Consider the following 21572-nt stretch of genomic DNA (forward strand, 5'->3'; position numbering starts at 1 on the left):
AATTCCTGCGCAGGAACCAGGGAGGACCTCGGCACATTCACGAGGAACCCGTGACATTCCAGGACCTGGCACACCTTCCGGACATGCAACTCCGCCTGAAAAAGAGAAGAAGCGGCAAATAGAATGTCATCCAGATAAGGAAAAACACTAATGCCCTACCCATGCAGATGCCCAATAAGAGGAGCCAGAACCTTAGTAAAGACCCTGGGAGCAGAGCAGAGCCCAAATGGTAATACCTGGAATTGGTAATGACGACCCAGGACGCAAAACCTGAGAAACCGCTGAGAGTCGGGATGAACAGGGATATGCAGATAAGCATCCCACAAGTCTATGGAAGCAAGGAAATCATCCTGAGACACCAGAGGAAGGACCAATTGAAGCGAAACCATTTTGAATTTCTGGTGAGGGATGAAAGTATTGACCCACTTCAGGTCCAGTACAGGTCGAAGATCCCCGGTGCGCTTGGACACCAGAAACAGGATGGAATACACGCCCAACCCCAACTGACGGTCGAGCACAGGACTCACCGCATTTTCCGGCCACCAGGGAATCAATTCCTTCCAAAAGCGCCAACCGTTACAGAGGATCCCTGTGACAAGGAGCGGCCTTGAAACAGTTTGGGGGAGTCTTGGCAAACCCAAGGTGCACACCTTCCGAAACCACCTGAAGAACCCATTGGTCCGACACAGTTACTCACCAAGAACCCATGAAGCAAGGGAGGCGACCCCCAACCGGACCTACACCAGGAGCAATCCAGTCATGATTTGGAAGCAGGAGCGGAGGAGGCAGATGCACCGGAGAACCGGGACTTATCAAAGGAAGGAGCACCCCGGCCACGCCCCCTTCCACGAAAGGGCTGACCAGCCCGACCCCTCCTAGAAGGACCAAAAGCCCCTGTGAACCAAAGGCACGGAAGCGGCCACTCCGTACAGGAGCAAGCAGTTTACGGTCCTCCGCTGTCTTCTTCACAATCTCGTCCAGAGGTGAACCAAAAAAGCTCAACCCCAGAAAAGGGGATCAACATCAGCAGGTTTTTCTGCGCAGCATCAGCCTTCTATGAACGGAGCCACAACTGACGCCTCGCAGCCACAGGAGACCCAGCCGCCGGCCTCGCCGCCCCCAAAGAATCAAAAGAGACATCTGAAAGCAGGCGAACCTGTTGCTCCATCATAGCCAGGGTAGAAGAAACATCCTCCCCTGGTCCATCAATTCAGACAGAGACTGAAAATCCTTAAGCAAGGACTGGATAGTGCAATATGAATAGGCAGCAGCCCGGATAGAAAAATTTGCAGCCGCAAAAGTGCGTTTCACCGCACCATCCACTTTACGGTCAACCGGGTCAGCAGGAGAAGAATCCTCTGAAACAACAGTCCCATGGGAAGACATGCTGGCCAACAAAGAGTCAACCCTCACCGAGGAAGGGTATTTCACAGCAAAATCCTTCAGCGGGTACCTCTTACTCAAAAAACGCGGACAGGAACCCTTGTCCACATCTCACCATTCATTCTCCAAGACCTTCAAAACAGAACGTAGAGGCAAAGAATCAGGCTCAGGACGCGGATACTGTGAAAACAGATCGTCCTCCAGAAGCACAACAGAAGCCGGAAATACCAAGTTCTCACGAATGTGACCCAGCACCTCCTTAAGGTCTGCACCCTGCACAAAGCGACCCCTGACATCAACTTCATCATCAATGTCAGAATCAGCAGCAGCTCCATCAAATTTCTTTTTAGGAGGAACAGGCACCTGACAGTGTAATGCTGCAGACACAGCAGAATTGATCATCAGCTGAAATAATTCCATGGAAGGAACATACACCCCTGAACCAGAAGCTTCATGCAATGAACCAGGAGCACTAATTTTAGAAGAATCATCCATGACAGCCACACTTGTGAACGAGTGCAAAAATAAACACAGGCAATGAGTAGAACAACCCGCCCGGTAAAAAAAAAAAGGTCCTGAGGTTGCTAGGCAACCGAACAAACCACACCTCGTCCGAAGTGAAAAAAAAAACATAAAATCAGCCGGAAGAGCCGCGCGCACACTCAAAAACAGTCTCAGACCGTTGCGTGCCAAACAGAGCCCTGAATGCGCCCCTACCGCAGTAGACACGACGAAGAGGCAGCAAACACAGGCTGACGCTCAAACTGGCAGTAGGCAAGGAAAGCGAACGGAAGCCTCCGGCCCCCATTGTCAGCGCACCCGGCCGCGCAACGTCAACTCAGCAGAACGCGCGGCCGGCAAGGAAAGATAAAAATTAAAGAAGCGGCAGAGCAGGACTCAAGGCGTCCCGCCCAACGGTAGAAAAACAAATACAGCCGCAAACAAACGCCACGAAAGTCCGCTAAGCAGGACACAAGGCTCGGAGGCAGAAGAAGGGGGAAAAAAAAAATACAATTGAAACACATCAAATAAAAACGCCATGAACATACACATTAAGAAAAGAACAAACACTACTTTCCCCCAACTAGATACCTAAGGACAGGAGGGGTTGCTTAAGCAAGACCCCAGTCCCACTCACCTGACCAGCAGGGAACACAGCACTTGGAGAAGTGCAGAAAAAAAAGAACAGGTCGAGTTGATGTCTCTGTATCCCTTTATGGGATTGGCTGGAGCCACTGGGGGCAATCTTGGAGGAGGGAGAGGGAGACTAGAGCGCTGTTTTTAGGTCTCGGTAATATCCGGGAAGTCCGAGAACTAATGTTTCTTAGTGGGACTATTTGTCCCGCCTCACTTTTTGCCTCTCTCCCATTGGCTGGCTTCCTAAACGGAGGCCAGCTGGAAGAGAGAGCAGTCCCTCCGAATAGGCTCCGTCTTTTTCGGATTTGGGGGCGTAAGTTTTGCTGTTCCTTAGACAGTGACGTTGTCTGTCACTCAAAACAGCAAAACACGCCCCCAATCCGAAAAAATTCTGAGTTGACGGCCGCCATTTTATTTTTTTGCCACTGGAGACGGTGTCTGCAGCCTCTCCCGCCGCCGCTGAGCCCCCGCTCAAGCCGATCCTGGCACGGTCTGTCTTTCTTTTATTTTACCTCTCCCCTTTTGTCCTCCCCTCCCCAATGTGCCGTGTCTTTTTCCCGCCCCCTTCCGCTGCCTGCCCCGGGCGCCCCACTGCCACTGGAGACGAAGAAGGGGTGGGGGGTACAGAATGGCATCAGCATTAACAGGCGCCTCTTTCTCAATTAAGAATCGTTTATATATTTTGACTGGACTGCTCCAGAATGGTGACTGGTGTCTTGTGGTCTTCTCGCTACATTTAGCATGACATTTCCCAAAATATGGGTTCAGAGTCCTACCCCGGAAACATAAATATTGCTTGTGCGGTGACACTGACATGTATCAGCGAGAAAGGCTGCAATGTCATACTGACATCAGGTTGCGCGCTACACAATGCCAAACAATAACTAAAACACAAAATGTATGACTTTTTGACTTTGTGCTGGGCGTATTGCTTTGCGGTATCATCTGTACCCAAGGAAGAGGGAGCCCTTTGCTACCCATATGATCTTGAGCATGTGTGCTTATCCCTTGTTTTTTTACGGTTGACATGTTCAGTGACGTATGCACTGTATGTGGGCAAAAAAACTGCTCCACATAATGAGGCTGCATTGGCCCCCACACTGCTCTTACAGACTTTCCCAGGCGGAAGTTGTTCCGAGACAATGCAGAAGGGCTGAGGATGTACACTATTCTCATTGTTGAAGTGCAGGAAACATATTTTGTCAGATGAGTTAGGCAGCGTTTCTGCCGGATAAGAGACGAGGGTTGTGAAACAGTGGCAAAGAGGGCCGGCTATCCTTGAGCCCCAGGGGAGCCGGTGAGCGACAGGCGCCTGCTCCACTGAGATGCAAGTAGCACAATGGGTTTGTACAAGGGTGGAAAATTCAGCAGCAGCGGTCCTTTTCGACAATCCTCTGCCTCTGAAAGGGATATTTGGAACCTCGGCCGGCCGCCCGCGGGTGCACCCCTGGATGCGATAAAGAAGGGGGGCTCATTAGGGGCCGAGCACCCCAGGGGGCATGGGGAGACTGCTGGCACTGCAGCTCCTGTGCGGGGAGGGAAGAGTTGACTCATCGTCCGCAGCTCTACGCTCGTGGGGGGCGGGGGGAGTTACATGCCACCCCCACCACATAGTGTCATTTTTGGAGCCCCTGCGGTCGCTCTCATTAAGGCGCACTGGTTCCGGGGTTGAGGGCGCGTGGCAGAGGCCTGTGCCACCGGCAGCAATCGCTAACGGGTGAAGGAGCAGCAGGGCACTTCCTGCCCGTGCCCTGCAATCATTTACCTGGGCAGCCATGTTTTCACAGCCTTCAAACGAGCGGCCTTAAACACCCTCAGTGCTAATGTTTAACAGAGGGCGACCCCCGCACTACCCCACCGGAGAAATGGGCAGCCACGTGTAGGAGACAATCCCCTCCACCCAACTCTTTACTCTCAGCAGAGGCACCCCTGCCTCACTCTCTGGGCCAACACTCAGCTTTCTGTGCCCACAGTAGCTCTAGCCCACCCCGGGCTCTCTGTATCCACACCAACCCATCCTGGATTCTCTGCAAACACAGCAGCAATTCCCGGATTCATTGTACCCACAGCAACCCATTCCAGGCACTCCGTACCCACAACGGCCCATTCAAGGCTCTCTTAACCCACAACAGCATGTTCGGAATTAGCTGAACCCAAACCGCATTCCGGGTTTTCTGTACCCACAGCAGCCTATCAAGGGCTCTCTATATCCACAACAGCCAATCCAGGGCTCTCTGTGTCCACAACAGCCAATCCAGGGCTCTCTATACCCACAGCAGCCCATCCAGGGCTCTCTGTGCCCACAACAGCCAATCCAGGGCCCTCTATACCCACAGCAGCCCATCAAGGGCTCTCTATACCTACAGCAGCAAATCCAGTGCTCTCTGTGCTCAGACCAGCTATCCAGGGATCTATATATCCACAGCAGCCGACCCATGGCTCTCTGTTCCCACAGCAGCCCGCCTCGGGTCCTCTACCAACATCGGCCCATCCCGGGCTCTCTGTACACACAGCTTGCACCCTAATCTGCAAGTCCCCGAGGCTGCCCACCCCGGGCTCGCTGTACCCACAGCAGCAAATCTAGGGCTCTCTGTTCTGTACCCACCACAGCTTTCACCCTAAGCTGTATGTCCCCGAGGCTGCCCACCCCGGGCTCACTGTACCCACAGCAGCAAATCTAGGGCTCTCTGTACCCACAGCTTGCACCCTAAACTGTATGTTGCCGAGGCTGCCCACCCTGGGCTCTCTGTACTCATATTAGTTCAGCTTGGCTCTGTGGGTACCCACAGTGCCCCTTCTCGAGCTCTCTGTCCCCACATAAGCCCACCATGGGCTCTCAACAACCGTTCGATAAACTGACCGCACTGCAGGGCGACTTGGATGTGCCAACTGTATTATATTGCAGTTGTATTTCCACAGCGCTTTCATACCCGATGCGAGACCCAATGCGCTTAAGATTTAAGAGACATTCTCGGACAGGTGGACAATTCTTTATACATTAAATCCAGTCACAGCTTTTATTATTATGTTATTAAACCAAACTGCCAGTACTCATCCATGGAGTTCCTGACTTTACAAAAGTCTGTTAATTTTTCATACCAGTTCATAACATCATACAATTCAAAGAAAATGAGTTTGAACCAGAACGGTTATTTATGCAGCTTTTATTAAAATGTTTTTTTCCTGAAGGGTCGGAGTATTTCATTGTCAAATCATTCTTTTTGTAAATAGAATGGTTACGATTTTATAATTTATGTTGGTGTCATAGCAAATGAATACAATTAGCCGTGATAAGAATTCCCTCATACTGATGAAGGACCATTTGTGAATGATAAAATATGAACATAATTTTAAAACCCAAGGAAGAAGAGTTCCGGTTCCCATTTAACGCCAATTGTTTTACACCACCCGGGGAGGGCTCCTGAGACTGGGTGCACGAGGGCGGCCGCGTGCTCGGTCTCGCGGGCGTGAAAGGAGAGCGCACGTGCAACGCGAGGAGCGAGCACCCGGCGTGCAAAATATAAAAGTTAACTGCCCAAAAGTAAACATTTCCAAGGCTATATATTTATCAATCCAGGCAGCTCTCTAGCACTACATCACTTTATCTATTTCTCTCTCACTCTCACTACCTCACTATATCACCACACACTCTCAAAAAATAACTACATCACTCTCTCACTACCTCACAACTTCACTCTCTCTTTTTAAATTAATAATTCACTCTATCTCACTACCTCACTCTCAAATACACTAAGTCACTTACACTCTCTCTTTCACTACCTCACTACATCACTGTTTCTATCTTAATACCTCACAACATCACTAACACTCACTACTTCACTCTCTCTTTCAATACATCAATCTTTCTCTATCTCACTACCTCACAACGTCACTCTCCATCACTACCTCACTCTCTATCTACCTCACTCTCTCACTACATCACTCACTCTCTATTTCAATACCTCTCTATCTCGCTACCTCACTCTCTCTCTGCTAATGCAATATGTAACACATGTGCAAACACTTAAACTATTCACAATAGAAATGACAATAACATTTACTTAGGGATAAAAAATAAAATAAAAAAATAAGCAATGCCAATAGCTCTACCTATAATATTGCCGAGACCATTGCATTGTAAATGCTTGTTTATGCTTGGAGTTCTGTGTGGAGCCGGAGGCTCATATGTATATACTGTGGCGAGGAAGACGGACGAGGAGGTAATGCTTCCTGGGGCTCCAGCTACTCCCAGGACCCTCTCTGCAGAAAGCAGACCTGTCAATAGAGGTGAACTCCCCTCCCGCCTCACCTCTGTTGACAGCCCTGTAAAATGGGGGTGGAGAGGGCAGGATCTAGAGCATCATACCAGGTGTGACTTAAGGCTGCTATGAGGTGAGCCAACCAGAACCTCAAACAAGTGAGTCTCACTCTAAACGAGTGAGACCATAAGTCTTTCGAAGAGGGATTTATGTAATGACATTTTACTGTCTTAAAAGCTGTTTGTTCAGATATTAAAATACCACACGCAAACACACTCCAAATGGGATCATACTAAACATTTGGAAGTGCTAGTCTCCGATCAACAGGCGTGAAAAAACCCCGCCATTGACACTAGGCAGTGCTTATCCTGACCGCGACTGTCCCCTCCCAAATGTGTCTTTCTTTTGCATCCCTTGCTCCCTGCAAACCCTCCGGTGCACTCTGCTCACCACTTGCCCCCGTGCAGCAGCCCCCGCTCCCGGCAGGCGGCGCTAGCAGTTAGCAGCTCTCTCTTGATCGCCCGTAGATCACTGAACAAACCACTTGCGACCGCCATGATTGTAGACTACCGGCTCCTCGAATCAGCATTTCCGATGCTCACAGCGCTCGCTCTCCAACCTCGCGCTTCCTGATTGGACAGAAACCTTTGACAAGGAGTATTCGCCAATTGGAGTTCAGGTGCTTTAGACGGGACCTTAGATTCCGTGACTCCGATTGGCCAGGAATGAAAACGAGGCGGGAAATTTGAATAGCCTATTATAATTGAGAGAGCTGGGGGGGTGCGGTCTACACGATCTGTCAGAGAAAGTTTAATCCTGAGCAAATAACGTCAGAGTAAGAAGCCTGCTCAGAGATGTGTGTCAACATCAGACGAGTTACTCGTGGTCCAAAAAGTAAACTAGGGTTGTCAAGTCTAATACCAAAGCAGAAGCATACAATAATACGAATTTAGCATACTACCAATGCTTAGTTGTTTCATTATTTTTGTTTTTAAAACTGGGTTTTGACAACGTCACTTTCAAACAAATCTATTGCTTATAGTATAAATTGAGTGGATCGAGCTAAAGAAAACAAGCATTTCCAATGCAATAGGTCTCGCATTAGGAAAATTTGAGCTATTGGCATTGTAAATGACACATTTTGTATTTATGTGTTGGTTTTAAAAATAGCAAAATTAATAGCTTTATCATTTACAATGCCAATAGTTTTAACTTTCGCAAATGTGACACCTATGGAATTTGTAATGCAATATGTGTTGTATTTACGTGACTTAGATGCAATGATATTACAAATAACAACAGCTTTCATTTTTTAAAAATAATTAATACTTAAATAAAAGTTATTGTAATTTATAATGACAATAGCTTAAACTTTTGTAAATAACTTTTGTAAGATTATGTTCAGTGTATTTTATTGTGAGGAAAATCCAGGAACAGAAGTGAAATATTAACATCTTTTTTTGAGACATTTGTAATAAAGCTTGAAACATTGAAAGAACATATTTGAACCAGTTGTAGAATGGTTGCACAGATTGATAGTGTGGTGGCGCTGAGTGATGTTGTGGCGACAAGTGATGCTATGGCGTTTAGTGATGCTGTGGTAGCGCATAGTGATGTTGTGGTGCCCCTGAGTGATGCTGAGTGATGCTGTGGTGATGCCATAGATAGAGTGAGTGCGATAAATAGATAGAGTGAGTGCGATAGATAGAGGGAGGGCGATAGATAGAGGGAGGGAGGGCGATAGATAGAGGGAGGGCGATAGATCGATAGAGGGAGGGCGATAGATAGATAGAGGGAGGGTGATAGATAGATAGAGGGAGGGCGATAGATCGAGTGAGGGAGGGCGATAGAGTGAGGGCGATAGATAGATAGATAGATAGATAGATAGATAGATAGATAGATAGATAGAGTTAGGCCGATAGATAGATAGACAGATAGCTAGAGTGAGGGCGATCGATATATAGATAGATAGAGTGATGGCGATAGATAGAATGAGTGCGATAGATAGACAGATAGAGTGAGGGCGATAGATAAATTGACAGATCGATAGAGTGGGGGCGATAGATAGATAGAGTGAGGGCGATAGATAGATAAAGTGAGGGCGAAAGATAGATAGATAGAGTGAGGGCGAAAGATAGATAGATAGATAGATAGATAGATAGATAGATAGATAGATAGATAGATAGATAGATAGATAGATAGATAGATAGAGAGGGCGATAGATACATAGATAGTGAGGGCAATAGATAGAGTGAGGGCGATAGATAGAGTGAGGGCAATAGATAGATAGAGTGAGGGCGATAGATAGATAGGGTTAGGGCGATAGATAGAGTGAGGGCGATGGATAGAGTGAGGGCGATAGATAGATGGATAGAGTGAGGGCGATAGATAGATAGAGTGAGGGCGATAGATAGATAGAGTGAGGGCGATAGATATAGTGAGGGCGATAGATAGAGTGAGGGCGATAGATAGATAGTGAGGGTAATAGATAGATAGAGTGAGGGTGATAGATAGAGTGAGGGCGATGGATAGAGTGAGGGCGATGGATAGAGGGAGTTCGATAGATAGATTGAGGGCTATGCTTAGAGTGAGGGCGATAGATAGATAGATAGATAGATAGAGTGAGGGCGATAGATAGAGTGAGGGCGATAGATAGATAGATAGATAGATAGATAGATAGATAGATAGAGTGAGGGCGATAGATAGATAGAGTGAGGGCGATAGCTAGATAGAGTGAGGGCGATAGATAGATAGAGTGAGGGCGATAGATAGAGTGAGGGCGATAGATAGATAGCTAGGTAGAGTGAGGGTAATAGATAGATAGATAGATAGATAGATAGATAGATAGATAGATAGAGTGAGGGTGATAGATAGAGGTGTAGAGAGAAAGGTAGAGAGAGGGGTGTAGAGAAAGAGGGGTGTGTAGAGAGAGAGGTGTAGAGAGAGAGAGGGGTGTAGAGAGAGTGGTGTAGAGACAGAGGGGTGTAGAGAGAGGGGTGTAGAGAGAGGGGAGTAGAGAGGGGTGTAGAGAGAGAGGTGTAGAGAGAGGGGGGTGTAGAGAGAGGGGGTGTAGAGAGAGGGGGTGAAGAGAGGGGTGTAGAGAGAGAGGGGTGTAGAGAGAGAGAGAGGGGTGTAGAGAGAGGGGTGTAGAGAGATGGGTGTGTGTAGAGAGAGGGTGTAGAGAGAGGAGTGTAGAGAGAGAGGGGTGTAGAGAGAGGGGTGTGTGTAGAGAAAGGGATGTAGAGAGAGGGGTGTAGAGAGGGGGTTGTAGAGAGAGTGGTGTGTGTAGAGAGAGGGGTATAGAGAGAGAGGGGTGTGTAGAGAGAGGGATGTAGAGAGAGAGGGGTGTGTAGAGAGAGGGGTGTAAAGAGAGAGGGGTCTGTAGAGAGAAGGGTGTAGAGAGGAGGGGTGTGTAGAGAGAGGGGTGTAGAGAGGGGGGTTTAGAGAGAGAGGGGTGTTGAGAAAGGGGTGTAGAGAGAGGGGTGTAGAGAGAGGGATGTAGAGAGTGGGGTGTAGAGAGTGGGGTGTAGAGAGAGGGGTGTAGAGAGAGGTGTGTAGAGAGAGGGGTAAAGAGAGAGGGTTGAAGAGAGAGAGGGGTGTAGAGAGAGGGGTGTAGAGAGAGAGAGGGGTGTAGAGAGAGGGGGGTGTAGAGAGAGAGGGGTGTAGAGAGAGATCGGTGTAGAGAGAGGGGTTTAGAGAGGGGATGTAGAGAGGGGGGTGTATAGAGAGGGGTGTAGAGAGGGGTGTAGAGAGAGAGATAGGTGTAGAGAGGAGGGTGTGGAGAGAGGGGTGTAGAGAGAGAGGTATGTAGAGAGAGGGTGTAGAGAGGGTGGAGTAGCGAGGGGGGTGTAGAGAGAGAGCGGTGTAGAGAGAGGGGTGTAGAGAGAGTTAAGGAGGTCCTTTATCTAAGATGACTATAGATAGATAGATAGATAGATAGATAGATAGATAGATAGATAGATAGATAGAGTGAGGGCGATAGATAGAATGAGGTGTAGAGAGAGAGGTAGAGAGAGGGGTGTAGAGAGAGAGGGGTGTGTAGAGACAGAGGTGTAGAGAGTGAAAGGAGTGTAGAGAGAGAGGGGTGTAAAGAGAGAGGGGTGTAAAGAGAGTGGGGTGTGGAGAGAGTGGGGTGTAGAGAGAGAGGGGTGTAGAGAGAGAGGGGCTGTAGAGAGAGAGAGGGGTGTGTAGAGAGAGGGGTGTAGACAGAGGGGGGTGTATTGAGAGAGGGGTGTGGAGAGAGAGGGGGTGTAGAGAGAGGAGGTGTAGAGAGAGAGGGGTGTAGAGAGAGGGGTGTAGAGAGAGGGGTGTAGAGAGAGAGGTGTAGAGAGAGAGGGGTGTAGAGAGAGGGGGTGTAGATAACGATGGGTGTAGAGAGAGGGGTTGTAGAGAGAGAGGGGTGTAGAGAGAGAGGGGTGTAGAGAGAGGGGTGTAGAGAGGGGGGTGTAGAGTAAGCATGGGCGGAAAATCCGTTTCGCTCGCGGATTTTGCGGATTTTCGGTAAATTCGCAATCCGCGAGATTCGCGAATCTCCCGCAAAATCCGCAAATCCGCGAGCAGCGGATTTTGCTCGCACTGCTCGCACTGTTCGCGTGAGTTCGCGGCTTCCCAGTACAACTTCGCGCCCCGCGAATAAGTGCAAAATTGCAGAAATACGATCTTAGCAAAACTGAAACTACTTACCAGATTCAAAAGTTCAGGCTCATCATTAGTAGCCATTTTCTGTAGTGCTTCCTGAGGGGCCCCTCCAGAGTTCAGTTGCCAGTTGCAACTATTATGTGACCCTGCTCTGAACCTCAGAATAGTTACACATATGCCACAAAGGTCCTGAATTACAGCTAAGGGAGACAAGCAGGAGCCAGGCTGGAGGTTCAAATCCATTAATCAGCCCCTAATTCATTATTGTCAGTTGGGGCAGGGCAGGTGTTGTAACTAATTTTGCAACAATGAAAGCACTTAGCAAGTTCAAAAGATCACTAATCAGGAAGCACTAAGGAAGCAGGTGCCAGCTAAAAAAATATTCTGTGACACATTAATCAGCCCCAAATTAATTCAGGTCACTTGAGGCAGGGAAGGTGTGCTTGCGTTGCCACAATAATGTACACTGACTGGACAACCAGAGGGTGCTGTGATGAAACAGAGGGTGGCATGGGTGGGCCAGAGGGTGGCATGAGTAGTCAGAGAGTGGCAGTGGTGACAGAGAGTGGCAGTGATGAAGAAGAGTGTCCCAAACAGGCTGGACACGTAGAAACAACAAGTTCGCGAAACTTGCGACCCGACAGGTAAGTTCGCAATTTGCGACATTGTACAAAACCCTCGCGAACTGGCAGAAACCCGCGCAAACACACAAAAAAAAATCCGCAAATTCGCGAGAATTCGCGGATTTTGCGGATTGCGAGTTCGCAAATCCGCAAAATTCGCGAACGCGAGATTCGCAAAATTCGCCCATGCTTAGTGTAGAGCGAAGGGTGGAGAGAGGGCGGTGTAGAGAGAGGGGTGTAGAGAGAGGGGTGTAGAGAGAGGGGTGTTGAGAGAGGGGTGTTGAGAGAGGGTTTAGAGAGGGGTGTAGAGAGAGTGGTGTAGAGAAAGGGGTGTAGAGAGAGGGGTTTCGAGAGAGAGGGGTTTCGAGAGAGGGGTGTAGAGAGGGGGGGTGCAGAGAGAGAGGGGTGTAGAGAGGGGGTGTAGAGAGGGGGTGTAGAGAGGGGGTGTAGGGAGAGGGGGTGTATAGAGAGAGGGGTGTAGAGAGAGGGGGTTGCAGAGAGAGAGGGGTGTAGAGAGGGGGTGTAGAGAGGGGGTGTAGAGAGGGGGTGTAGAGAGAGGGGGGTGTATAGAGAGAGGGGTGTAGAGAGAGGGGTGTAGAGAGAGAGGGGTGTAGAGAGAGGGGGGTGTAGAGAGAGGGGTGTAGAGAGAGAGGGGTGTAGAGAGAGAGGGGTGTGTAGAGAGAGGTGTGTAGAGAGAGGGGTGGAGAGAGAGGGGTGTAGAGATGAGGGTGTAGAGAGAGAGGGGTGTAGAGAGAGGGGTGTAAAGAGAGGGGTGTAGAGAGAGGGGTGTAGAGAGAGAGGTGTGTAGAGAGTGGGGTGTAGAGAGAGAGGGGTGTAGAGACAGATGTGTATAGAGAGAGGGATGGAGAGAGAGAGGGGTGTAGAGAGAGGGGTGTAGAGAGAGGGGTGTAGAGAGAGCGGTGTAGAGAGTGGGGTGAAGAGAGAGTGGTGTAGAGAGGGGGTGTAGAGAGAGGGGTGTAGAGAGAGGGGTGTAGAGAGAGGGGTGTAGAGAGAGTTAAGGAGGTCCTTTATCTAAGATGACTATATAGATAGATAGATAGATAGATAGATAGATAGATAGATAGATAGATAGATAGATAGATAGATAGATGGATAGAGTGAGGGCGATAGAGAGAGAGGTAGAGAGAGGGATGTAGAGAGAGAGGGGTGTGTGGAGACAGAGGTGTAGAGAGAGAGAGGGGTGTAAAGAGAGGGGTGTAGAGAGAGGGGTGTAGAGAAAGGGGTGTAGAGAGAGAGGGGTGTGTAGAGAGAGGGTGTGTAGAGAGAGGGAGGTGTATTGAGAGAGAGGTGTAGAGAGATGGGGGTGTAGAGAGAGTGGGGTGTGTAGAGAGAGAGAGGGGGTGTAGAGAGAGTGGGGGGTGTAGAGAGAGAGAGGGGTGTAGAGAGAGGGGTGTAGAGAGAGGGGTGTAGAGAAAGGGGTGTAGAGAGAGGTGTAGAGAGAGAGGGGTGTAGAGAGAGAGGGTGTAGAGAGAGGGGGTATAGATAAAGGGGGTGTAGAGAGAGGGGTTCTAGAGAGAGAGGGGTGTAGAGAGAGAGGGGTGTAGAGAGAGGGGTGTAGAGAGGGGGGTGGAGAGCGAAGGGTGGAGAGAGGGGGTGTAGAGAGAGGGGTGTAGAGAGAGGGGTGTAGAGAGAGGGGTTTTGAGAGAGGGTTTAGAGAGCGTGTAGAGAGAGGGGTGTATAGAGAGTGGTGTAGAGAAAGGGGTGTTGAGAGAGGGGTGTAGATAGAGGGGTGTAGAGAGAGAGGGGTGTAGAGAGGGGGGTGTAGAGAGAGGGGGTGTATAGAGAGAGGGGTGTACAGAGGGGGTGTAGAGAGGGTGTGTAGAGAGAGGGGGTATATAGAGAGAGGGGTGTAGAGAGAGAGGTGTAGAGAGAGAGAGGGGTGTAGAGAGAGGGGGTGTAGAGAGAGGGGTGTAGAGAGAGAGGGGTGTAGAGAGAGAGGGGTGTGTAGAGAGAGGGGTGTAGAGAGAGGGGTGTAGAGAGAGGGGTGTAGGGATGAGGGTGTAGAGAGAGAGGGGTGTAGAGAGAGGGGTGTAAAGAGAGGGGTGTGTAGAGAGAGGGGTATAGAGAGAGGGGTGTAGAGAGAGAGGGGTGTAGAGAGAGAGGGGTGTAGAGAGAGGGGTGTAGAGAGAGGGGTATAGAGAGTGGGGTGTAGAGAGAGGGGTGTAGAGACAGATGTGTAGACAGAGAGGGGTGGAGAGAGAGAGGGGTGTAGAGAGAGGGGTGTAGAGAGAGAGGGGTGTAGAGAGATTGGTGTAGAGAGAGGGGTGTAGAGAGTGGGGTGTAGAGAGAGGGGTGTAGAGAGGGGGTGTAGGGAGAGGGGTGTAGAGAGGGGGGTGTAGAGAGAGAGGTGTAGAGAGTGGGGTGTAGAGAGAGGGGTGTAGAGACAGATGTGTAGAGAGAGAGGGGTGGAGAGAGAGAGAGGGGTGTAGAGAGAGGGGTGTGTAGAGAGAGGGGTGTAGAGAGAGGGATGTAGAGAGAAATGGGTGTAGAGAGAGGGGTGTAGAGAGAGGGGTGTAGAGAGAGGGATGTAGAGAGAAAGGGGTGTAGAGAGAGGGGTGTAGAGAGAGGGGTGTAGAGAGTGGGGTGTAGAGAGAGGGGTGTAGAGACAGATGTGTACAGAGAGAGGGGTGGAGAGAGAGAGGGGTGTAGAGAGAGGGGTGTAGAGAGAGAGGGGTGTAGAGAGAGGGGTGTAGAGAGAGGGGTGTAGAGAGTGGGATGTAGAGAGAGGGGTGTAGAGAGGGGGTGTAGAGCGAGAGGGGTGTCAAAAGCATCTGGGGTGTTGTGTGTAAACAACAAGCTCTCGGCATTGCGCGGAGGGGGGCGGGGGACAGGATTCCTTTGAAGTGTGAGTGCAGAGAGAGGCTCACAGGCTGCCGAATGGTGTTCGATGTGCATGCGCCTGCACACATGCACTGTAGGCAATCCGCCTGTTGGGGAGCATTTTTGAATGCCCCTGTACATAAGTCTCGCTGAGAACGCATGCACGTTATCTCAGTGAGACATAAAAAATGTTGATACGGGACATCTTTAATCAGATTCAAACTTAAATGGGTGTGAATTATCTTAGTTTACTTGAATCTAAATCAGACTTTATTTTAATTAGCTCAGACATCTCCCGAAACAACGTAAGGATGAGATAGACAGACTTTAATGTTTATAAATTACCTACCTGCCCCAAACATGCACTGAAAAAAATGCAGGGGTCTTTCTTGACTCCTGGATGAACATGATTTATCGAATACTTTGTGTCAGATCCTGCACAAATTTCTATTGACTCATATTAAATTGATAGTGTCATTATTGCTAGAGCCATAATGGGAGTCTAGTTAGATTAAAGCAATGTTCTCCCTCTATGGACATTAAAAATAACATAAAGAAGCTACAGCTACAAAATGATACTAAAACGTTTCCCCTCAGGAATAATAAGCCTTTAAAGAGGAGCCATTTGTAAGTTCAACAATGCACCGAGTTAAAGGATTTTAGGGCTCTTTAATCATTCATATGAGGGAGAGAGTGGTCTGGAGGTGTGATGCTTTCTTTTTCCCTTCTGACAGAAGAGCTTTTTTACTTCACAATACCATTACAACTTCTCTGGCCAGGCTTCCTCATGCAGCGCGCGCACTCTGCACGTGTCTTCCTGGTCTTGTCCTAGTCCTAGGACAGTGTCTTCTTGTCACTCACTTCCCAGGGTTAGCGTTGCGACCTTCACTTCCTCTTTCTGTTGCTTCCATTAATTATGGGGTTGAAGTTCGTTGGTCCATGTCCACGGACTGCGCCTTGGCTGAACTTCTTGGCCCTTGTGCTGATCCTTTCTGCCAATGTCCGGCAGGTAGGCTTCGTGGTGCTGAGCTTCTTGGACCGTGTGCTGGTTCCTTCTGCCGATGTCCGGCAGGTAGGCTTCGTGGTGCGACCATCTGGCTGGTTGGATTCATGCTTTGTGACCAGGTTGAGTGGTCAGGTTGCTTCAGGTGATAATCAACCGGACCCAGTGTCCAACTAGGATGGTGAGGAATGGAGTCCATGACTACCCTTCCCATTGACAGGTGCCTAGGCGCTCACCCTGTAGTAGAGTGGGGAGTCTGTGGATAATCACAAAGGGAAGAGTAAATGGCTAGTTCAGGAGACTGGTGGCTCGCTGAGGCAATCCGGATGACTTCATTTAGAGTTCTCATGAATCTGTCAGCTTCCCCATTGGCCTGCGGCCTCTTTGGAGTTATTTTCTTGTAGGTGATTCCAAAAGTTGAGATATGAAGCTATCTCTTGCCCCTGGAAAGTAGGACCATTGTCCGTTTGTATTTCCTTGATCAACACATGGGTAGCCATAATATTTTCCAACTTGGGCACCACCTCATTAGCACTTAGAGAAAACAATATTTCTACATCCAGATATTTGGAATATTCATAGATCATCACCAGGGTATGCCTAATATCTGGGAGACTCCCGAAATCTAGGCTGGCACACACTGATGGACAACTCGTCTTTTCTCAGTCAGTATCTGTGTTGGCAGTTTGGCATCCCCAGAGGCTTGGCCCCATGGGCAGGTTTAGATTACTTCCTCCACCTTCTCATCCATTAAGAGACATCTTTTATTCTTAACCATGCCCTGGTGCCCAGCGTGGGCCATTTGAATCACCCTACTGGCGAGTGGCGGGAATGACTGACTAGACGAGGTCCTCGCAGAAGACATCCATTTGGGTCAGCACTCAACTCTTGGCGAACATGGTATAGACTTTCCATTCCCCACCGTGCCTCCAGGGTGAGTAAAGCCTACTGGCTCTTGAAGCTGTGCCACTTGTTAGTCCTCACAGTTTCTAGAGTTCTCTGGAGACATTCATCCCGGTTGGTGGCACAACAAAGGTCTTTGACAGAGAGTGGAATGGAAGGGACCTGTCAGTCAAGTACTACACGTATTCTTCGGTCTCATCAAAGTCCTCCTCTTCTTCTTCAGAAGTGGTTGCACGAGGGTGTCGGGACAAGTTTTGCGCCTGGTTTCCAGACCCAGGGTGATATTCCACATGGCAGTTGTTCTCCTGTAATTGAAACATCCTTTTCTCGATTCTTGAAGGTGGCTTGGACTCTGTACCATTGAAGAGTGGAATTAATGGTTGATGATCCCTGGTGACTGTGAAGAGATTACTGTACACATACAAGTGGAAATGGCGACATCCCCAATCAATGGCAATGGCTTCCTTCTCTATTTGAGAATATCTCTGTTCCCTGTTGGTAAGAGATCTACTTGCAAAAGCTACCGGGCCTAGTCATCGTCCTCAGTGGACCTCTGCATCAGAAGTCTTGGGTCAAAGTAGCCCAATGTGATCGTGGACAACAAGGCATCCTTAGTGGCCTGAAACACAGCTTCTTGTTCAGGACCCCTGGACTATGGGACAGATCCTTTTGTCAACTCTCAAAGAGGTCGTGTCAGTGGTACCTTTGTCATGATGGCTGGCGCTGGTGCTTCTTTAATATCACGTACCTTATCTGGGTCATGGGCAACTCCATCCGACGAAAATACATAGCTGAAGAAGGGTAATGTTTGTTGCAAGAATTCACACTTGTTGCAATGGAGAGTAAGACCAGAGTCCTGAATTTGTTGCAACACCTTTCTTAACCAGGCATTGTGCACTGACACTGCCATGAATCAAAATGTAATCGCTGACATTTACAACTCCGGGGAGGTCCACGAGAAGCTCTTGAATTGCATTTTGAAATACTTTGGCTGCACTTGAAACCCCAAAACTCAAACATTTTCAGTGCCATAGTCCCACATGTGTTAAAGCGTTGTAATGTAACGGGACTCCTCATCGAGAACAAGCTGGTACTATCCTGAGCGCAAGTCCAATGCAGAAAACCAGCTGGCTCCACTGAGCTCGCCAATTAGGTCATCAATTGTTAGGGTGAGGTGCTGTTCTCTTTTTATGGCAACGTTTGGCAGACATATGAGAAAGCAGATCCTGTGCACACGCTAAAGGAGTAGGTGGTCCTGACGTCAGGACTCAAATGCGAGCAAAAAGCAATATACGTAGAAGTTCAAATAAATATCAAGCACAAAGGTTCGTGTAGGTGAAGAAGTTTTATAAGTCAATTGTTGGTCAGTACAGAAATAATAACTGGCCGACACATGTTTCGTCACACCATGAAGGAGATGTGACTCATCAGGGCTGAAAGGTTAGATAGCATTCAAGACCGTGGTGGCGGTAATCCCTAAATGCCAGCACGCGTGTGCAACAACGGAAAGAAATGACTTGGTCCCCGCTCCTCAAAATAGGTTCGAAGTGAAGGACGGGTGCATCCACAACTTCACACAGGGACCTGTGGAAAGGAGAACAGCGCAACAAATCCGTGTGTCCGTGGAGCGTCCGAGGTCCGGGAAGTGGGACGGGAGCGGGGAGCAAGTCATTTCTTTCCGTCGTTGCGCACGCGTGCTGGCATTTACAGATTACCGCCACCACGGTCTTGAATGCTTTCTAACCTTTCAGCCCTGATGAGTCACATCTCCTTCACGGTGTGACGAAACACGTGTCGGCTGGTTATTATTTCTGAACTGACCAACAATTGACTTATAAAACTTCTTCACCTACACAAACCTTTGTGCTTGATATTTATTTGAACTTTTACGTATATTGCTTTTTGCTCGCATTTGAGTCCTGACGTCAGGACCACCTACTCCTTTAGCTTGTGCATAGGATCTGCTTTCTTCTGTTTGGTTCAGGCCTTCCTACGCCAATACAGGTTTTTTTTGCCTATTGGGTTTGTGTTCCCCTGCCTGCTTTGCACAGCATGCTCACCACACTAACAAATCTGCTCATTGATCGTACAGCTTAGAGCGCCATTGCTTCCTGTTCTCCCAACTGAAACCCAATCTTTTTCAAAGTTTGGCAGGCACATGTCTACACATATTCGCATCTCTCCGGGCCGTTTCAGTTTCCTCGCGACGACATTTGGCGATACCCACAGGGTTGGCCCTTTTAACTTTTCGATGATGCCTATGGCCTCAAGCTTTTTAGTTCTTTTTCCACAAGAGGTCTTAGATGGAAGGCAATGTGCCGGTATCAGAAAGCTACAGGTCACACTGACTGATCAATATGCAGGTGGATCTACTTGTCTCTTAGGCACCAAACACCTTTGGAAATTCATCCAGAATGTGAGTTATGGCTTCCTGATGTATTCCAAATGCAAATGTTACACTGCTGAGAGAGCCGGCTGCTCTGCAGCCCAGAGGCATACCCTGACCTTCTTGTGTGACATACACTTGTGAGTCCACTGATTGGAAACCATGAGGCATATGTATCAAAAAATGAATTTGCGATTCTCAAATACCGATTTTTTTGTGAATCGCTGTATGAGAATCGCAAATGCGATGTAAATAGTTAACCGCAAAAAATATCGATTTCTTAAAAATCGCAAAATAATATAGCAATTTCAAAAATTGCGATTTCTTAATTTCGAATTTGCAATTAAAAATCCCAAATTTGCAAATCTGTTATTCAAGAACAGCTTGATGACATCACACCCATAAAGTGTGACTACCCATTCTGTTCCTGAGTGCCTGAGGGTGTGTCAGAGGCTGGGCGGAGAAGCACATCACTCTGAACTGCTACAACACTAATACACAATGGAGCCACAGGAGAAGGATAAGGAAGCAGCTGGCAGGAAAAGGAAACACAAATTCACTGAGCAGGAGAAGGATTTACTAATTGAGGAGATGGTTAAAAGCCATGAAGTTCTTTTTCCCAAGAAATCCCTGCATGTCCCTGAGCCTCAAAAGAGGAAAATATGGCTCGACATACAGGCTAAGGTGAATGCCATAGGTGTCACACAGCGCTCCATTGGTGACCTACGCAAGCGCTGGTATGACATGCTCTCACGGTCTAAGGACAAGGTTGCCACCAGGCTTGCAGAGACGAATAAAATTGGTGCGGGTTTATCCACAGAGCAAGAATCCACACCCCTTGAGAAGTTGGTGGATTCCACCTTACAGCCTGAAAGCATCAGCGGGGTAGCAGATATCGATAGCTCCGACACGCCCATCACCAGATAAGGTAAGAAGCATACTAAATCAGCCCTGACACATTACCAACTTAATGACACACTCAGGAATGCCCAAATTACGAAGTAACAATGCAACTCCATTCCACATTTTCCAGCCCACCCAGCAGTGCATTATGGGAGATTTAGTCACACACATAATACAGTTGAGCACTACTCAGCAATGTATAAGCAGTTGACACAAAATAGTTAAGACAAAAATGCAAGACAGTACTTAGGTAACCTAAATGCAGAAAACTTTATTCAGTGAACAATGGAAGGCAGAACACACAATAAAAAGTGCTTTTGTATTAACAGTTGAACCTGAAACACAGGGTGACAACAGCGAAGCAGAGGAGCCTGTACAGACACAGGACCAGGCAGGGGGAGAGGACACAGAGCAGACAACACTGCCAACACCTGTCCCACAAAGACACCGCCACATTGTGCCTCCACTCCAGGTGTTGGAGGGAGAACCCGAATACATAGAGGATGAGGCACAGCCAGAGCAAGAACAGTGTGCACAGCAGGTACATGATCAGCTCCCTATGCACCGTAGGGACGAGAGTTGCAGGAGACCCAGGCAAAGGGCACAAACCAGCGCAGACGCAGGAGAGGATCCTTCCATAATTTCTGGCCTGGAAGGCACAATGGTGAAGGTGCAGCGCCTATTTTTCAGAAAATGGAAGCTCCGGGCTCAGTGCTGATTGGCAATAAGGTAGTGCGCAAACTCTAGACACTTAAGCACATAACAAACAATATATCAACCAATTTAGAAAAATATTCTTAATTTTATTAATCTTTTTGTATTTTTTGTTGGTAGAAACATATATATATAGACTCAATTTATACACAATTTACTTCAACACATAAATAATTACACATTGCTACCTACATTACACTGGTAAATTCAACCGCAAAATCATTAGGAGTTCACAGTTAAGTAGCATATTATATTTATCACATTTGATGTTGTTTAAACACAATATGCAGTAAAATTAACATTATATAAACAAAGACACTGGTAGTGATTTGCAGAATACCACCAACGCGTTTCGGCAAATGCCTTCTTCGGGATTTTTCTTTTACCAGTGAATACTAAAAAGTAAGAAAAATATATTATCTAGAGTTTGCTCCAACTTATACAATATATTTATTATCTTGTCAATATACCATACAATGCTGATAATTCTAAGCTATGGTCTGAAAGGTGCAGTGCCTGCAAGCCAAAAGCATGACATCAATACAAAGACAGCTGGTGTCTGTTAATCATAATCTTACAGAGATGAAGGAGGGCATCAGAGAACTCAATCAGAAAGTAGATGAGGGACATAAGGCCTGTGCAGACAGCATCAGGGAAATGACTGGAGCAATAAAAGAGCTCTGTGCCACAATGAAAAGGGACTAGGCATCCAGACGCAATGGAAAACAACGTCTGTTCAGCCGTCTGGACATATATAGCAAGGCGGTCAACCACTTGTCAAT

At 48.1% G+C, this 21572-nt stretch overlaps 1 protein-coding gene across 1 annotated transcript in view; it reads right to left on the minus strand.

Annotated features, from left to right (window-relative positions):
* Window positions 1-7401, minus strand: part of CDC23 (cell division cycle 23) — a 66848-nt gene extending 59447 nt beyond the window's left edge. Inside the window, exon 1 of the mRNA XM_086931822.1 lies at window positions 7230-7401. Coding sequence (XP_086787948.1) covers window positions 7230-7336 — 107 coding nt within the window. The 5' untranslated portion in view covers window positions 7337-7401. The remainder of the gene's footprint in view (window positions 1-7229) is intronic.
* Window positions 7402-21572: the final 14171 nt, after the last annotated feature.

Source organism: Lissotriton vulgaris, chromosome 7 (assembly GCF_964263255.1).
Source record: "Lissotriton vulgaris chromosome 7, aLisVul1.2, whole genome shotgun sequence".
Taxonomy (NCBI): domain Eukaryota; kingdom Metazoa; phylum Chordata; class Amphibia; order Caudata; family Salamandridae; genus Lissotriton; species Lissotriton vulgaris.